The 14,593-nt window shown below is 43.9% G+C and overlaps 2 protein-coding genes across 2 annotated transcripts; both read right to left on the reverse strand.

Annotated features, from left to right (window-relative positions):
• Positions 1-408: 408 nt before the first annotated feature.
• On the reverse strand, positions 409-2,074 carry ccndx (cyclin Dx). The gene is given in 6 exon segments (XM_024433987.2): positions 409-637; positions 897-1,217; positions 1,501-1,716; positions 1,831-1,858; positions 1,860-2,008; positions 2,039-2,074. Coding segments are annotated over 6 exon segments (900 nt in total). The 3' UTR covers positions 409-487.
• Positions 2,075-5,249: 3,175 nt separating this feature from the next.
• On the reverse strand, positions 5,250-14,436 carry tbc1d17 (TBC1 domain family, member 17). Its single transcript, XM_024433681.2, has 17 exons — positions 14,200-14,436; positions 13,000-13,095; positions 11,157-11,234; positions 10,957-11,074; positions 10,648-10,831; positions 10,262-10,373; positions 10,009-10,179; positions 9,008-9,133; positions 8,793-8,896; positions 8,579-8,673; positions 8,365-8,481; positions 8,132-8,232; positions 7,925-8,024; positions 7,608-7,705; positions 7,362-7,478; positions 7,181-7,267; positions 5,250-7,063 (listed from the first exon to the last, which is right to left on the reverse strand). The coding sequence occupies exons 1-17, from the start codon at positions 14,227-14,229 to the stop codon at positions 7,004-7,006; spliced, it is 1,794 nt and encodes a 597-aa protein (XP_024289449.2). The 5' UTR covers positions 14,230-14,436; the 3' UTR covers positions 5,250-7,003.
• Positions 14,437-14,593: the final 157 nt, after the last annotated feature.

The raw sequence follows: 14,593 nt of genomic DNA on the forward strand, positions 1-14,593 counted from the left end.
AATTGTATTTAATTTAAATTGTACGGGTGTTTTATTTCCATAACGGTGTTTGTCCATCACACACATAACATATAAAGAGAAAATAAATAAAATATCAAATTCCAACAGGTAAAAAGTATGTATTTATTTAAATAAAATAGATAGCTATGTATATTATTTCATCAATTACCTTGTCATACAAACACAAACAATGGTGAATTGAAATAAATTAACATTATGTAATTGCACATAATAAATAAATGGATAAATAATAGATTAAGGACATACTATCAACAACATAATGACAAAGAATCACAGTCATGAAATAAATAATAAATATGGCACAAGAAACACAATGAATAAATAAACAATATTAAATTAAAGTAATTTCAAAATATGATAATAAATTGTAGAGCATTTGAGGTCATAAAGAGTTTATATCAGTTTCACTGATGAGCTACATGCAGGACTTTGATTGATTTGCACTTTGTCTCACACAATTTAGTGTTTAGAAATCAATCTCTCTCATATCAGTAGGAGTGCCTGCTCTTTCATCCTCTATTTCTCCATCCTTCTCCATGGCACTGTCTTGGAGTCCACCTCTGAGCCGTTGTTTGAGGGCAGCTTCTATCAATTCACTGTAACACTGCAACACCATCTGTGATCAAAGAAGAAAGATAAACACAGATTAGGAATAAAACCAGCAACCTTCCAGTCACACTAACCATATCACAACCAATCTGTAACTCAAACACTTAGTTCTGTGGTCCTTTCTTTCCAGTCCATTTTCACCTCTAAATCAGTCTTTCATTCAGCATTGCCATTGAATAGAGTTGAACTGCAGCTCCTGGCTGTAATACAACCAATATGTTGAGATATTTTATGTAGAGATATTAGAGATACTGCTAGGCACTCACCAGGTCAGTCTGACACAGTTCTGCCAGTGTAGCACTCATATGACCCAGATGACCTGGACCCTTCTTGCCCAAACCCCGGAGGGCAGAGTTCAGCACTGCCGCAGCAACCAGGGATGGAGGGGCTCCCAGGAAACGGTAGTCACAGACACACATGGCAACCAGGGTGTCACTATGCCGACGCAGTGTGGAGAAGAACTCCTCTGTGTCTGTCTTTCCATCCTTCCTTTCCCCTACAGGGGGAAGGAAATGTGGAATGAAGTCCTGAGCGGTTACCACAGCAACGTCCCATCGAAGAGTCGCAAGGATGACACGTTCCATCTCCTTATGATGAAAGGGCAAGAACATAAATATACATGTGTTTATGTGTAAAAACATTTTCATTTATACATGTGTTTAGTGTTGGACTAGTAACCGGAAGGTTAGTTCAAAAACAATTTTCATTTTAGTTAACCCACTGTTCCTATCATAAATAAGAATTTGTTCCCATAGCCCACTGAATACAATGCATATAATAATACAGAGATGGTTTGCATTCACAAGGTCCACCATATTGTCACATACAGAGTTTTGAAAGTCTCTCCTCAATATCAAAATGGTGACCTACCCGTATGTTGGAGGGCAGGAAGCTGTACTCAGCTGCAGCACAAAGAGAGTCAGCAGAGATTGTGTCACACTCTGTTAGTTTGGAGGCGATGAGGATGCAGGCTGCAGCCAGGCAGTAGGGTGAGACAGGGAGAGACAGGGAGGCAGACAGGAAGCAGTCCAACATAGAGACAGACAGGGGAAACACTGTTTCATCACAGCCACGCTCACAGCATACCTAGTAGAGAGACCAACAGGAGAGAATCAATTAGTGCCTCATCACAGTACACCAAAGACATTAATGTGGGGAAAAAAGAGATGAAAATGGAATCCAGAGAATGAAAGTTCATACTTCCATAGCCCACTTGGCGAGCTCCTCTCCGCTCCGGCTCTCTCTGAATGAGGGCGACGTAGAGGGCGGAGGGCAGATATCTCTCCTCCACCTGTAGCAGCCTCTGGATGATCCGCTGCCCAGACACACTGGGGTCCCAGGGGGCCCGGAGCTGTGAATGGCCCCTGGCCTGGCCCTGCTGGGCTCCCTGGCCTTGCTGGCCTCGGACTTCCTCCTCACACCACAGAGACACAGACACAGACATCCCTCAGCTCAGCCCACACACAACTACCTAGGTGGGTTTGTGTTCCTCTCGGTCCAGAAAGTGGGATACAACAAGTCAATGTTACTCTGTCAGTGTAAGGAGAGAGAATGTAGGACCAATATGTGTGCTGAAAATCTGCAACTAATCCAACTCAATTAAACCCTCTTCTTGTCACTGCTATGTTGGATGTCCTTTTATTTCCTCGCCCCTCTGTATGTGTGTGTTCCTGTGTGGCGCTGGTGTGAATCTTAGCCCGAACCTCCTCTGGCTGGGTTTTATACCCCTCAGAGAAAGAGGGTGACAGAGAGGGTGTGGTGAAGAGGGAATGAAAGAGAAAGAGGGTGGTAACAAAGTGACTGACATAAAATAATAAAAAGACAACAATGCTGTCTGTACAACAATGGTATCAACAGGTGGAGAAAGGAGAAAATAGAGAAGGAGAGAGAGGGAGGGGAGGAGAGAGGGTGCAGACAAGAGAGGGAGGGGCCCGCAGGGACAGGGCAACAGCTTGCCCCCAACAGTGAAAAAGAGAAGGGAAGAAAGGGAGAGAAGGTAGGAGAGAAAAGGTCATCTCCAAACTCTGACAATGGGAATGGATAACATGAGGAGTAGGTTGTTTGTTGACAATATTAAAGGGGAAAAAGAAAAGATGGAAATATATCTTCTCAAACTGAAAGTTCCAAATTCTTTCCCTTTGAAATAATATAAACTGTATAGAGAAATTAGAGATTATAATTGCGGTTAATTGGAAAAGCAACGTGAGGGTTTATGCTGTGTTGAATGGTTGCATTTTTACAAAATCCTTTTGTAAATCTTTTTCCCTGTCCTGTTTGTACTTATACAGTACTTATTGTGCTACGAACTAATATCTATGTACAAAGATTTCCGGCCTCTAAATGTCTAACTTCTGGCATGAAACTCTCTCTCTAGTGCCCAGAACTCTCTGAGGAATCTCATTGTCAAAGCAACCTGTGTCCCGTCACTCTACCCCCCCTCCCCCCCAGCCTGTGGCAATCTGCTCCCCCTGTTTAAAGAGCAGTGAATCCACTGGGGAGGACAGGGTGAGGTATGAGCAACAGACAGTAGAGCAGGCAGGTCAATGAGCCGTATTGTCTCCTTTACAAATCAGTGTCAGACACCAGCCCCTGGCCTTCTGCTGGGTCCTCTCTCTCTCTGACACACACACACACACACCCTTCACACATTCACTGGACAGCAGACACACTCTCGCATGCTCCTCGGGGCCTCCCCTGACGGTCACAATGGGGTCACACTTACGACTAGTGAATTCAGATTCTATTTGACACAGTAAGTCAGTCACTACAGGTGGTTTAAGGGACACACGAGGGCTTATGTTTCACAGAGACATTTGGGAAGCACTGAAAATGAAACAATTACACACCTCTTGAATCAGCCTTAAAATATCATAAGACAAAAGCATAAATTAAGGTTAGCTTGTATTTTTCTTGATTAAAGGGGAAATCTGCACATCAGAACCCAAAATACTAGCTTGTTTTATCCCAATGGTTGTAAACAAAGTAAATGCAAACAAACATGGTTAAAACTATCATATTGATATCATGGATGGTCAGTCATTGCATACATAGCTCTGTCTTTACATTTCTACAGCCCCATCCCTTAGCTTTTTACCAAAACAGGGGCGGGGAGTCACTTATTGTTTCAACTGCTGATTGCCGCTTTAAATCAATCACTATAATCAGACCTTCAAATAGATATGTTGTAATAGTTGTTTTCCTTTAAAATAGTATCTGTTTTATGCAAATGTTTAGCTGGAATGTATTTTGTGTTTCTTACTAACATTTACTGTGGAAAGTCAAAGCATAATTTCTGAGTCCTTTTGTTGAATCTCTTCGAAGTCAAGAGATTTCATTGATGAAATATTCCTCCATCACCCTTAATCATTAGTTATCTGTGTGTGTTATTCATGGCTGCACATTTGCTGGAAAACCAATGCAAAAGGCATTCTTCTTTAGTAAGAGCACACTTATCTGGGACTTAAACCACAGACTTTATCTCCTCTGAGGTCTCAAACACTCCAGATAAAAACCCCTCCCAAGCGGTAACACAATCACAACAAGAGAGATTATCACCCCAACACACTGGGACCATTGTAGAATTAGAGGGGATGATGGCTGTTGAGAGAGACATCCATAAACAGTGATTGGATTAGCACTGAAAACAGATTGAGTTTGAATGAGAGCCAGAGTGAGTTTGGCTGTGGGAGTCAGAAGAGGTCAGGTCAGAAGAGAGAGAGGGGAGAGAGGGGCGTGGGGAAGAGAAACAGAGTGACAGATCGCCCGCCTGTTTAAGTACCCTGCTAAATTCATACATTGCAGCTGTATTCAAACTGAGACAGAGAGGGAAGGAGGGAGAGAGGGGGACGGAGAGACATGGACGACCCAGTCGGTCTTGAGAGGGGGGTGTTTTCTCCGCCCCTCATTTTCCACCTCATTGCCCGGGACAGTGGAGGACAGAGATCCCTTTTCACCTCACAGACACCTGCTGATGGGGAGGGGGTCTGCTCACTCAGTTAACACACTGCATAAACCATCCCACAGAACTGATAAACACTTTATCACTCAGAACTAAGTCAACCAACTAAGTGCTTTTGACATTTTGCAAATGAGTGGTGTTTTACACGTAATTTTATTAGTTTACAACAATAACTACAGCGTAAACAGCAAGAGCATCAAAACTCACATACCATCTGACAAGACAATATTTGAATGAACCTTTATTTCAACAGGAAGTCATTAAGATCCAGGCCTTTTTCCAAATGAGCGCTGCAGAACACATAAAATACCATTATTAAAATACAAAATGCAATCAATAAATAGTAATACAATCAAACAGTTACCTCAACAGTTTCCCCACTTCAAATACATACTTGTATTTTAGGTTTCCGGTAAATCTTTCATTGTTTGCATGTCGATCTCCCTCTTATACGTACTAGCATTTCCATGTCTAAAACTTCATATGGAACTGAGATGAGGGAGAGGGCATGGACCAGTCACGCATTAAGATTCATGGTAGTGTTAGGATGAATAATTTGGGAGGGTAGTGGAGGGTTAACAGAATTAGGGGGGTTCACACGGTCTGGTGGGAACATATGACTAGTAAACAACATCAGGAAAAGAGTCCATTTCACCAGTAATTGATTGTTTTTGTACCCTTTATTTGGTAAGATTCAGCAATTTCAGATAAATGAAAATATTGTTATGACATAATACCGGTAGTTAAAAATCTTAAACATTATAGTACTGCATGTATAACACTCTACAAGGCAGGCATTTTATAGTACTTGTAATGCTCTGTCAGTGAGATTATTCTTCATATTATATTTAGAATTACTTAGAGTGAGAAGGACAGCAATAGAGGGGAGAGCATGGATAGAAGGAACAACAGGGTGGAACTAATGCAGACCACAATGATACACCATTAAAAAAGGGACAGATGTTCTGAGATAGAAAGACAGGGATAAAACAATTTAACAGGCAATTTTAAAATGGAAGGATTTCACACAAAGAAGAATTTGGAAGAAAAAAAAGAAAAAAAGAAATTCTCACGAGACAGGTACATAAATATAAATGACTGGACATAACTTGGATTCACACAAAATGGGAAACAAAAAATGTATTGCGGTATTTATATAAAGACAATGCACTGCATATATAGACCATTTCAATATTTTGGGATAGTTACATTCATGAAAAAAAACAACGTATCACTGTTCACTCTAATGCCCCGTCTATCAGAGATGGTAACAGTCTGCAACCCTCATCAGTACATTATCAAACCTCTCTCTCCTATGCCCCATATCATCCAACATACAATACATGGCCCATTTATTAGGTACACCACCCCATTCACAAAAATGGTTAGCTCCTACAGGCAGTGAGTGTCATGGCCTATATAAAGCAGGCAGACAGGCATTCAGTTACCGTTCCATTGAATATTAGAATGGGCAAAACAAGTGCCCTAAGCGACTTTGAGTGCGTTATGATCGTTGGTGCCAGGCGCGCCGGTTCCAGTATCTCAGAAATGACCACCCTCCTGGGCTTTTCGCGCAGGACAGTGTCTAGGGTTTACCGAGAATGGTGTGACAAACAAAAAACATCCAGTCAGCAGCAGTCCTGTGGGTGAAAACAGCTCGTTGATAAGAGGTCGAAGGAGAATGGCAAGAATCATGCAAGCTAACAGGTAAATAACTGCGAAATACAACAACGGTGTGCAGAACGGCATCTTGAACCACTGAACTCGTCGGTCCTTTTCACGGATGGGCTGTTGCAGCAGACGAGCACACCGGGTTCCATTCCTATCAGTTAAAAACAAGAAAAAGCAGCTCCAGTGGGCACGCAATCACCAACACTGGACAATTGAGAAGTGGAAAAACATTGCCTGGTCCGACAAATCACGATTCCTGTTGCATCATGCTGACGACAGAGTCAGGATTTGGTGTAAGCAGCGTGAGTCCATGGACCCATCCTGCCTGGTGTCAACGGTACAGACCGGTGGCAGGTAAAGTAATGGCATGGGGAATGTTTTCCTTCGCACATGTTAGGTCCCTTGATATCAATTGAGCAACGTGTCCATGTCCCGAAGAATTCAAGCTGTTCTGGAGGCAAAAGGGTGTCCGACCCAGTACCTAGATGGGTGTACCTAAAAAAAAATAAAAAAAATAACTGGCCATTGAGCGTATATCTTCCTATATGGAACACCTCATATCGGTTAATGGCTTTCTCTCCTCATGTCAATCACCCTGTCCTTCAGAGTTACGGGTAGGTAGGGCGAGGGCGTGCTGCTGCAGCAGCAGTGCTGTTACTTGACTGGCTCGTTTCAGTAGCTGCTGCCTGTGATTGGCTGAGAATCTACTGCATCTCATGTGACTCTGATTCTGGGCTTGTCTCGTCATCGGGGCTGGGGGGAACGTACAAGACCAATGACCTCCTGCACCTTCACCGGCAGCTCCTGAGAGACAGAAGGAATGGAGAGAGGAGAAGAGGTTAGATCAGTTAGATGACAATACACAATATGTTAAATATATCATGTCCAAATGAATGTATCCTCCTCTAAGATATTTCCTACTTTGCAGCAGGCCAACTGTAGGTAGTTAGCTTCTGCTCCTCGTAGGACTGTCTGCAGATCCAGCTTCATGGTCAGTTCATTGATGTGCTGCACATAGACACAAACAGTCCTTAGTACTGTACACACAAACAAAAAGACAACATCGTTAAGAAAAATAACTTCAAACACATTTCCAACAAACCTTCAAAATAGTGTTGAAGTCGTGGTCAGAGCCGATGAACTCCCCCCTCTGTGATTCCAGAATGGAAGCGGCCATCAGCAGATGGAAGTTTTCACAGGGCAGACGAGTCCAAAGAACCTAGCACAGAACAGTGCGCTCACTGTGTGTTTACTTACATATATTGTAAAACTAAGGTTTTTTTCCATATAGTGTGTAGAGCCTAGGCTACATGGGAGTGTTTCTAATGAGTAGTATCCACCCACTCACCTCCCAAAGGGACAGGATGTCCTCGAAGGAGAACTCTCTCTTAAACCATATCAGTAACCAACGGAAACAGAAGCACAGAGAGCCACTGTCCTGGGAGTCTGAAAGAGAGACAACATAACAATGTGAAGAATTTACTATGTCAATCGGATTACGCATCCAGGTAGTTACATAACACCTTGAGTTAAGGTCAAATATAATCAATTGGCTGATTGGAGAATTGACTGCATGATGAATGTCTACCTCACTGAGTAATAACACATTTGAGTTATGGTGAAGTGTGAGAGAAACACAGTAACTGAGTGATAGTCATCGTTTACCCAGGTAGTCAAGGAGCTCAGGGTCCAGAGCCTTCATCAGCAGGCTGAGCTGAAGGAGCTGTTGCTTCATGGCCTCCTGAGACTCCTCAAAGTTCTGGTGCTGAGGGCCCGAGAGAGAGAGAGAACATTAAAATAGTGTATAATGCTATGTTTTAACACTCTTATGTGGTAATATATGAGTATTTAACAAGAGAGTAAGGTGCTTACCACCATCTCCATAAAACCTGTCAGACACCAGAAGGACTCCACTTCGTTCTGAGTGACAAAAAGGAGAGGAGCCAAGAGGTCACTCATCCCCTGGACATAGCCTGCAGGGAGAGAAACAACAGGAACCACAAGGAGAGAGGAGAGTCAGGTGTGAGATATTGATAATAAATAAAGTTGAAATGTGATAGAATAGCTTTGAACTTTCAAGTGTAAGGACAAGGGGAGTGGCTTACCCAGATCAAAGTTGAACATGCAGTATGTCATCAGCACGTCATTGAGAAGAGCCAGGCCTGGGTTGTCGTTGCCAGAGAAGAAGGTGTTGTGTCTGTCCGTCCGACTCACGTCCCTTTCTGTCCAATCAAAACAACATGAACAGATAAGTAACAAATCATAAAATGTGTCAACCAATGAGGCGTGAGATCATGTTTAACAGACAGCAACACCAACCTATCAGGCTGCGGTATCCTCTGAGGAGGGAGTTCCTCATCTCCTGCTCTTCACTGACTGACTTCCACTGAACCTTCATTCTGAAATACTCATCTCTGAAGACAGAAAAACACAGAGGTGTTGAGGAGATGAATTTACTCACTCCCGTTTAGACAACAGTCCCAGTCTGTGATAAGAGAGCCATAACAAGCGAGGAAGATAATAAGAGACTAACGTTTTCATCCTCAGAATGTCCTCCCTCTCTTTCACAGTACTATTCCATGGATAGAAACCCAGCAGAAACTTCCACACATCCTTCCTCAGGGATGGTGTGATACCCTAGGAGAGGGAAAGGAAGGATGGTTTGAATGACATGGTACAGACACTGTACAGCAAAACACATTTGGATGGAAGATGGTGTCAGAGAGGAATTATACTGTACGTTCTTACCCCCCTGAAGACCAGCTCTTTGATTTGCTGTGGGTCCTTCACACGCCCCTCTGGGTCCAGGAACTCCTCCCATTTGTCGAGAGGCTGTCCCCTGGTTACGTCTGGTTTAGGGCCAAGCTCCACCCCCTGGTGCCACCAAAAAGAAAACTCTCACCACTGATATCGCCATCCGTATGTTGCCGCCAACATCTGGACGATATCGCCATCCATATGTTGCCGCCAACATCTGGACGATATCGCCATCCGTATGTTGCCGCCAACATCTGGACGATATCGCCATCCGTATGTTGCCGCCAACATCTGGACGATATCGCCATCCGTATGTTGCCGCCAACATCTGGACGATATCGCCATCCGTATGTTGCCGCCAACATCTGGACGATATCGCCATCCGTATGTTGCCGCCAACATCTGGACGATATCGCCATCCGTATGATGCCGCCAACATCTGGACGGTATCGCCATCCGTATGTTGCCGCCAACGCGCCTGGGACGGTATCGCCATCCGTATGTTGCCGCCAACATCTGGGACGGTATCGCCATCCGTATGTTGCAGCCAACATCTGGACGGTATCGCCATCCGTATGTTACAGCCAACGCACGCCTGGACGGTATCGCCATCCGTATGTTACAGCCAACACGCCTGGACGGTATCGCCATCCGTATGTTGCCGCCAACATCTGGACGGTATCGCCATCCGTATGTTACAGCCAGCGCACGCCTGGACGACGTCGCCATCCGTATGTTACAGCCAACGCCTGGACGACGTCGCAATCCGTATGTTACAACCAACGCCTGGACGACGTCGCAATCCGTATGTTACAGCCAACGCCTGGACGACGTCGCAATCCGTATGTTACAGCCAACGCCTGGACGACGTCGCCATCCATATGTTACAGCCAACATCTGGATGATACAAAGTGAGGTCCACTTCTCCATCTACTCCACAGATGTAAACTCATCACTAGCCCTGACATCTCCAATCCCATCCCCCCACTTACACAGGTGATGAGCTCAAAGCCTGGTTCGTCATCAGCTGAGGGGGGCCCATGGTGGTCCTGAGGGCCACGAGAGTGGAAGGGGGAATCTGGTGGTCGTAGAGCCCCTCTGAAGAAATTGGTGACCTTGGAGAATCCCCCAAAGGTGGTGGCATAAGGGTCCTGGATAAACCTCTGGAAACAAAGAGATTAATATAATTATAAACACACACATTAAACCTTCTCAAGAATAGCACACACAAAACACAAGACTTACAGAGACGAGGTCGGAGCTTCCATCGTCAAAGAGGTGCAGCTCATCAAAGGACTGAGAGAGAGCCCCAGAGTCATGGGGATACGCTAGGAAGAGACGACCATCTACAGGTGATCTAAAACAACAGAAAAACACAGTCAGGCAGATGGTAAGAGACACAGACAGCGACAGAGAAGATATAGAAGCTCAGAATAAAAGAAAATGTTAGCAAGAAAGAGAGAGAAAGTATGAAAAAGACACTTCAAAATGTATGTAGAAAGGGGTTGGGTACAACAGCTGCTAAACTCTACTGTTCAGAGTCCAGTTATATGCCAGTGAAATGCCTTGAATTCCTCTGAGGCATTGATCTGAGAGAGAGGGAGAGCTGGCTGTCTGCTGCTACTACTCACGGGGCCAGGATGATGTAACGCTGCAGGGCCCTCAACAGCTCCCTGGTGCCCCCCCTGTGGAAGTGCAGAGGAGGGAGGGGGTGGCCACCCCTGCTGGTAAAAACCAGGAAGTTACGGCCCAGGGAGAAACGGGACCGTCGCAGAGAGTACAGCTCCGACAGAGGCAGGGAGAACGACCACTGGCCTGGGAACAGAGGGGGAGACATCAACATCAAGAATAGCACTATACACTTGCTGCAAACACACTTTTGAGTATAGCCTAGTATGAGAACTACAAACGCAGAAGGCAAGTTATAAAAGTCTACGTACTTGTCTCTTTGACGGGGGGGTGCTCTCTGACTTGGTCTCTCTTCACTGTGCTGATGACTGCCCAGTCTGGCTCATAGCCAGGGTCAAAGTTGGTGTCCTCCACCCCTCCTTCTCCATCCTAACAGGAAGACAGGCCGTATATAAAGAACATGAAGAAAACAGAGTGATGTGTGTCACTAGTGTACTAAACAAGCGCTCACCTTTTTAGTGTAGAATACAGCAGCCGCATTGCGGCCCTCGTCCTCTAGTGCGCTCCACTCCAAAGCTGGCTCCCCACCCTGTAAACATAGACAAACACCTTAGTCTAGTCCAGAATAACATGTGATGTCCTTTCTTCTTAGTGTTAGGCTATACTGTATAGGATCTATATGCGTTTGACTAAAGGAAGCAAAACAAAGTTACTGATGACAAAGACTTCCACCACAGGGATGAGTACACTTTGAATATGACCAGAATTGGTTTTGATCAACCAATAGTCATATTTCTATTTTTATTTTTACCCCTTTTCGTGATATACACTTGGTAGTTACAGTCTTGTCCTGTCGCTGTAACTCCCTTACGGACTCGGGAGAGGCGAAGGTCGAGAGCCATGCGTCCTCTGAAACATGACCCCGCCAAGCCGCACTGCTTCTTGACACACTGCTCGCTTAACCCAGAAGCCAGCCTCACCAACGTGTCGGAGGAAACACCATCCAGCTGGAGACAGATGTCAGCGCGTATGTGCCCGGCCCGGTCACAAGGAGTCACTAGAGCGCGATAGGACAAGGACATCCCAGCCAGCCAAACCCTCCCCTAACCCAGACGATGCTGGGCCAATTGTGCACCGCCTCATGGGTCTCCCGGTCACGGCTGGCTGCGACACAGCCTGGGATCGAACCCGGGTCTGCAGTGACGCCACTAGCACTGCAGTGCCTTAGCTCCCTGTGCCACTCGGGGAGGCAATATTTTCATATACAGTGAGCTCCAAAAGTATTGGGACAGTGACAATTTGCTGTTGTTTTGGCTTTCTACTCCAGCACTTTGGACTTGAAATTATACAATGATGAGTTAGAAAGTTACCATACCCCCAAGACATGCTAACCTCTCACCATTACAGTAACAGGAGATGTTAGCATTTTTGAGGGGATATGACATTTATGCCTCTAACTTTCTCACAACTCATTAAGGATTATCCTTGATCATAGTAGCATCTACAATAATGTGAGGTGTTTAGAAACATATTGTATTCTTATTTACAATAAAAGTGACTCAAATGACAAAATACATTTACCATTAATTTCTATTGGGCACAAAATCTGAATCTAATCTGAAACACAACCAAAACAAACAGCAAATGCATCCAATAAATTTGTAGGTTCACACGCTTAATTTAATGATTGCATGCTAAGAATATGGGACCAAATACTAAAATGTTGACTACTTTAATACACATAAGTGAATTTGTCCCAATACTTTTGATCCCCTAAAGAAAAGTGCTGTAACTCCAAAGCAGGTGAAAATACCCTAAAATTAAAGCTGACAGTCTGCACCTTAACCTCATATTCAATGTATCATTTCAAATCCAAAGAGCTGGAGTACAGAGCCAAAACAACAATAAATGTGTCACTGTCCCAATACTTTTGGATGGGTGGGTATAATTTGTGGAACGTTCCAACAGGAATCTGTCCCAAAAACATTGTAAATAACAAAGTTGCCAACAAACAATGCATACAAAGCTGTATAGTGGCAGAATAAGATACCAGGTAGGGAGTGGGCTATTTCAATAAGTTTTTCACTTACCATTTTTTACAAAAAATGTCTGTCCTCACTCTGGTAGTCTAGGGACAAGCATTAAGAATAAGCTACGTGGTGAGCTGATGCCTATTTGGCAGATAGTTAGCTAGGTGAATTGATCATGCTACTTTGTATGCATTGTTTGTTGGCAACCTCCTTGTACTTTAATTACGTTTTTGGACAGATTCCTTTTGCAACGTTCCACAAATTATACCCACCCCTTTTGGAGCTCACTGTAAATATGGTGTCTATGGGAGAAGCCCAGCTTACCCGTTCCACTATACGGATGAATCCTGGGATTGTGGTGTCCTGGTTGCTCCTCTTGGCATTGGTGTGAAGGTAAACCCCCTCCTTCTCAAACACCAGCTGTGTGACAAAACAACATATGCTATTAATAGAATATAATTTGCAGTGAAAACTAATGGCAAAATGTCATGTCATGGATTCCAGTGCAATGAATCAGAAAGTGTGATCGAGTGGGAATAGGGTGGTGAATGACAATCATATGACATCCCAAAGAGGATGAGTTAGCTGACTTTACTGTAGCCTACAAAATAGAGTCACATGAATTCAGTCACTCGCACAGTGATTCCACCTGTGTGCCTGCCAGGGGTTTCTCCCAGGCAGTGCCTGGTACTGGTACTCCCTTTCTATAGCTCGATTCCGGTGCATTTTATTCCTCGTGTTACCATTTATTTATTTTTAACTCGGCATTGTTGGAAGGGCTCGTAAGCAAGCGTTTCACGGTAAAGTCTACACCAATTGTATTCGGGACATGTGACAAATAACACTTGATTTGTGTCTTAAACTGACTGAACCCAATAGGATAGATCAAGCTAGCTTCCATACAAATACAATATACCATCATATCTATCCTGTATATTACCCGAAATGTATAATCAATAATAATTTGCCAGCTGCGACATCAATTCAGGTGAAATATTACATAAGCCATCCTTCACCAACGAACTGCTCAAACGTTTAGTTAGTTAGATACCGTAATCACATTCACAGGGAATTTTACAATGCTAATTCTATGGAATGGGATCCTCGGCCTCGGGACCCTTTCTTCACTGTAAACAGGTCTAACTACTATTAGTAGCTGTTAGAGAACCAGCAGTGCTTATTGCTTTACATATTGAAGTCTGTCGTGGAAAATAGCACAGCTATGATGATATTTCTCGTGACCAATTTATTGAACAAGTAATATATCACAGCAGCAAATATCAATTTGAATCTGGAAATAATTATGAAGCTAGCTTGTTTGTTGTTATAACGTTATAACGTTAGCTAGCTAACTGTTACTGTAGTTACGTCAGCTTCCTCAAATATCACACGACTTTGTTGTGAAGGTGATAGTCTAGCTACAATGGTGATAACCGAGTTTGTTTAGTTGGCGGCCTTTAATACAGACCGAATCAATCAGACGAAGACGAAATCTAAACTTCAATGTCAATACATTGCGCTTACCTTGTGACTAGTCTCAGGCTTTGGCTCCATTTTCTTCCACTAGCCTTTTTTTCTTCTTCAAAACAAATGTCGTCAGAAGACTTCCGCTTTCATAGACTGCACCGTCTACGTTATACGTCAGTCAGGAACATCAACCAATCATAGGTGGTGGCACGTCTAAATTGGAATAGATGCCGCGTTCAAAACAACGGGGAACTCAGAACTGGGAAATCGAAAATCTCCGACTTCCGACTTCAGTGCGTTCAAATCAACAGGGAACTCGGAAAAAACGATAGAACAGTTATCCAACTCCGGAAGTCTGGCTTCTTTCTAGAGCTCCGACTTTCCGACATGAAGATCACCGATGTCAGGATTTGACGTATTTTCCCAGTTGTTTTTAACGTGGCAAGAGTAC

This window comes from Oncorhynchus tshawytscha, unplaced genomic scaffold, assembly GCF_018296145.1.
Source record: "Oncorhynchus tshawytscha isolate Ot180627B unplaced genomic scaffold, Otsh_v2.0 Un_contig_2225_pilon_pilon, whole genome shotgun sequence".
In the NCBI taxonomy this organism is placed as follows: domain Eukaryota; kingdom Metazoa; phylum Chordata; class Actinopteri; order Salmoniformes; family Salmonidae; genus Oncorhynchus; species Oncorhynchus tshawytscha.

Excerpts from the sequence above, each read along its gene's own strand:
- tbc1d17 (XM_024433681.2), bottom strand. The coding sequence starts at position 14,229 with ATGGAGCCAAAGCCTGAGACTAGTCACAAG. Across the intron at positions 8,482-8,578 it reads AGGATACCGCAGCCTGATAG|AAAGGGACGTGAGTCGGACG; the intron begins GTTGGTGTTGCT and ends TTGATTGGACAG. Across the intron at positions 7,268-7,361 it reads ACTTCAACACTATTTTGAAG|CACATCAATGAACTGACCAT; the intron begins GTTTGTTGGAAA and ends GTCTATGTGCAG.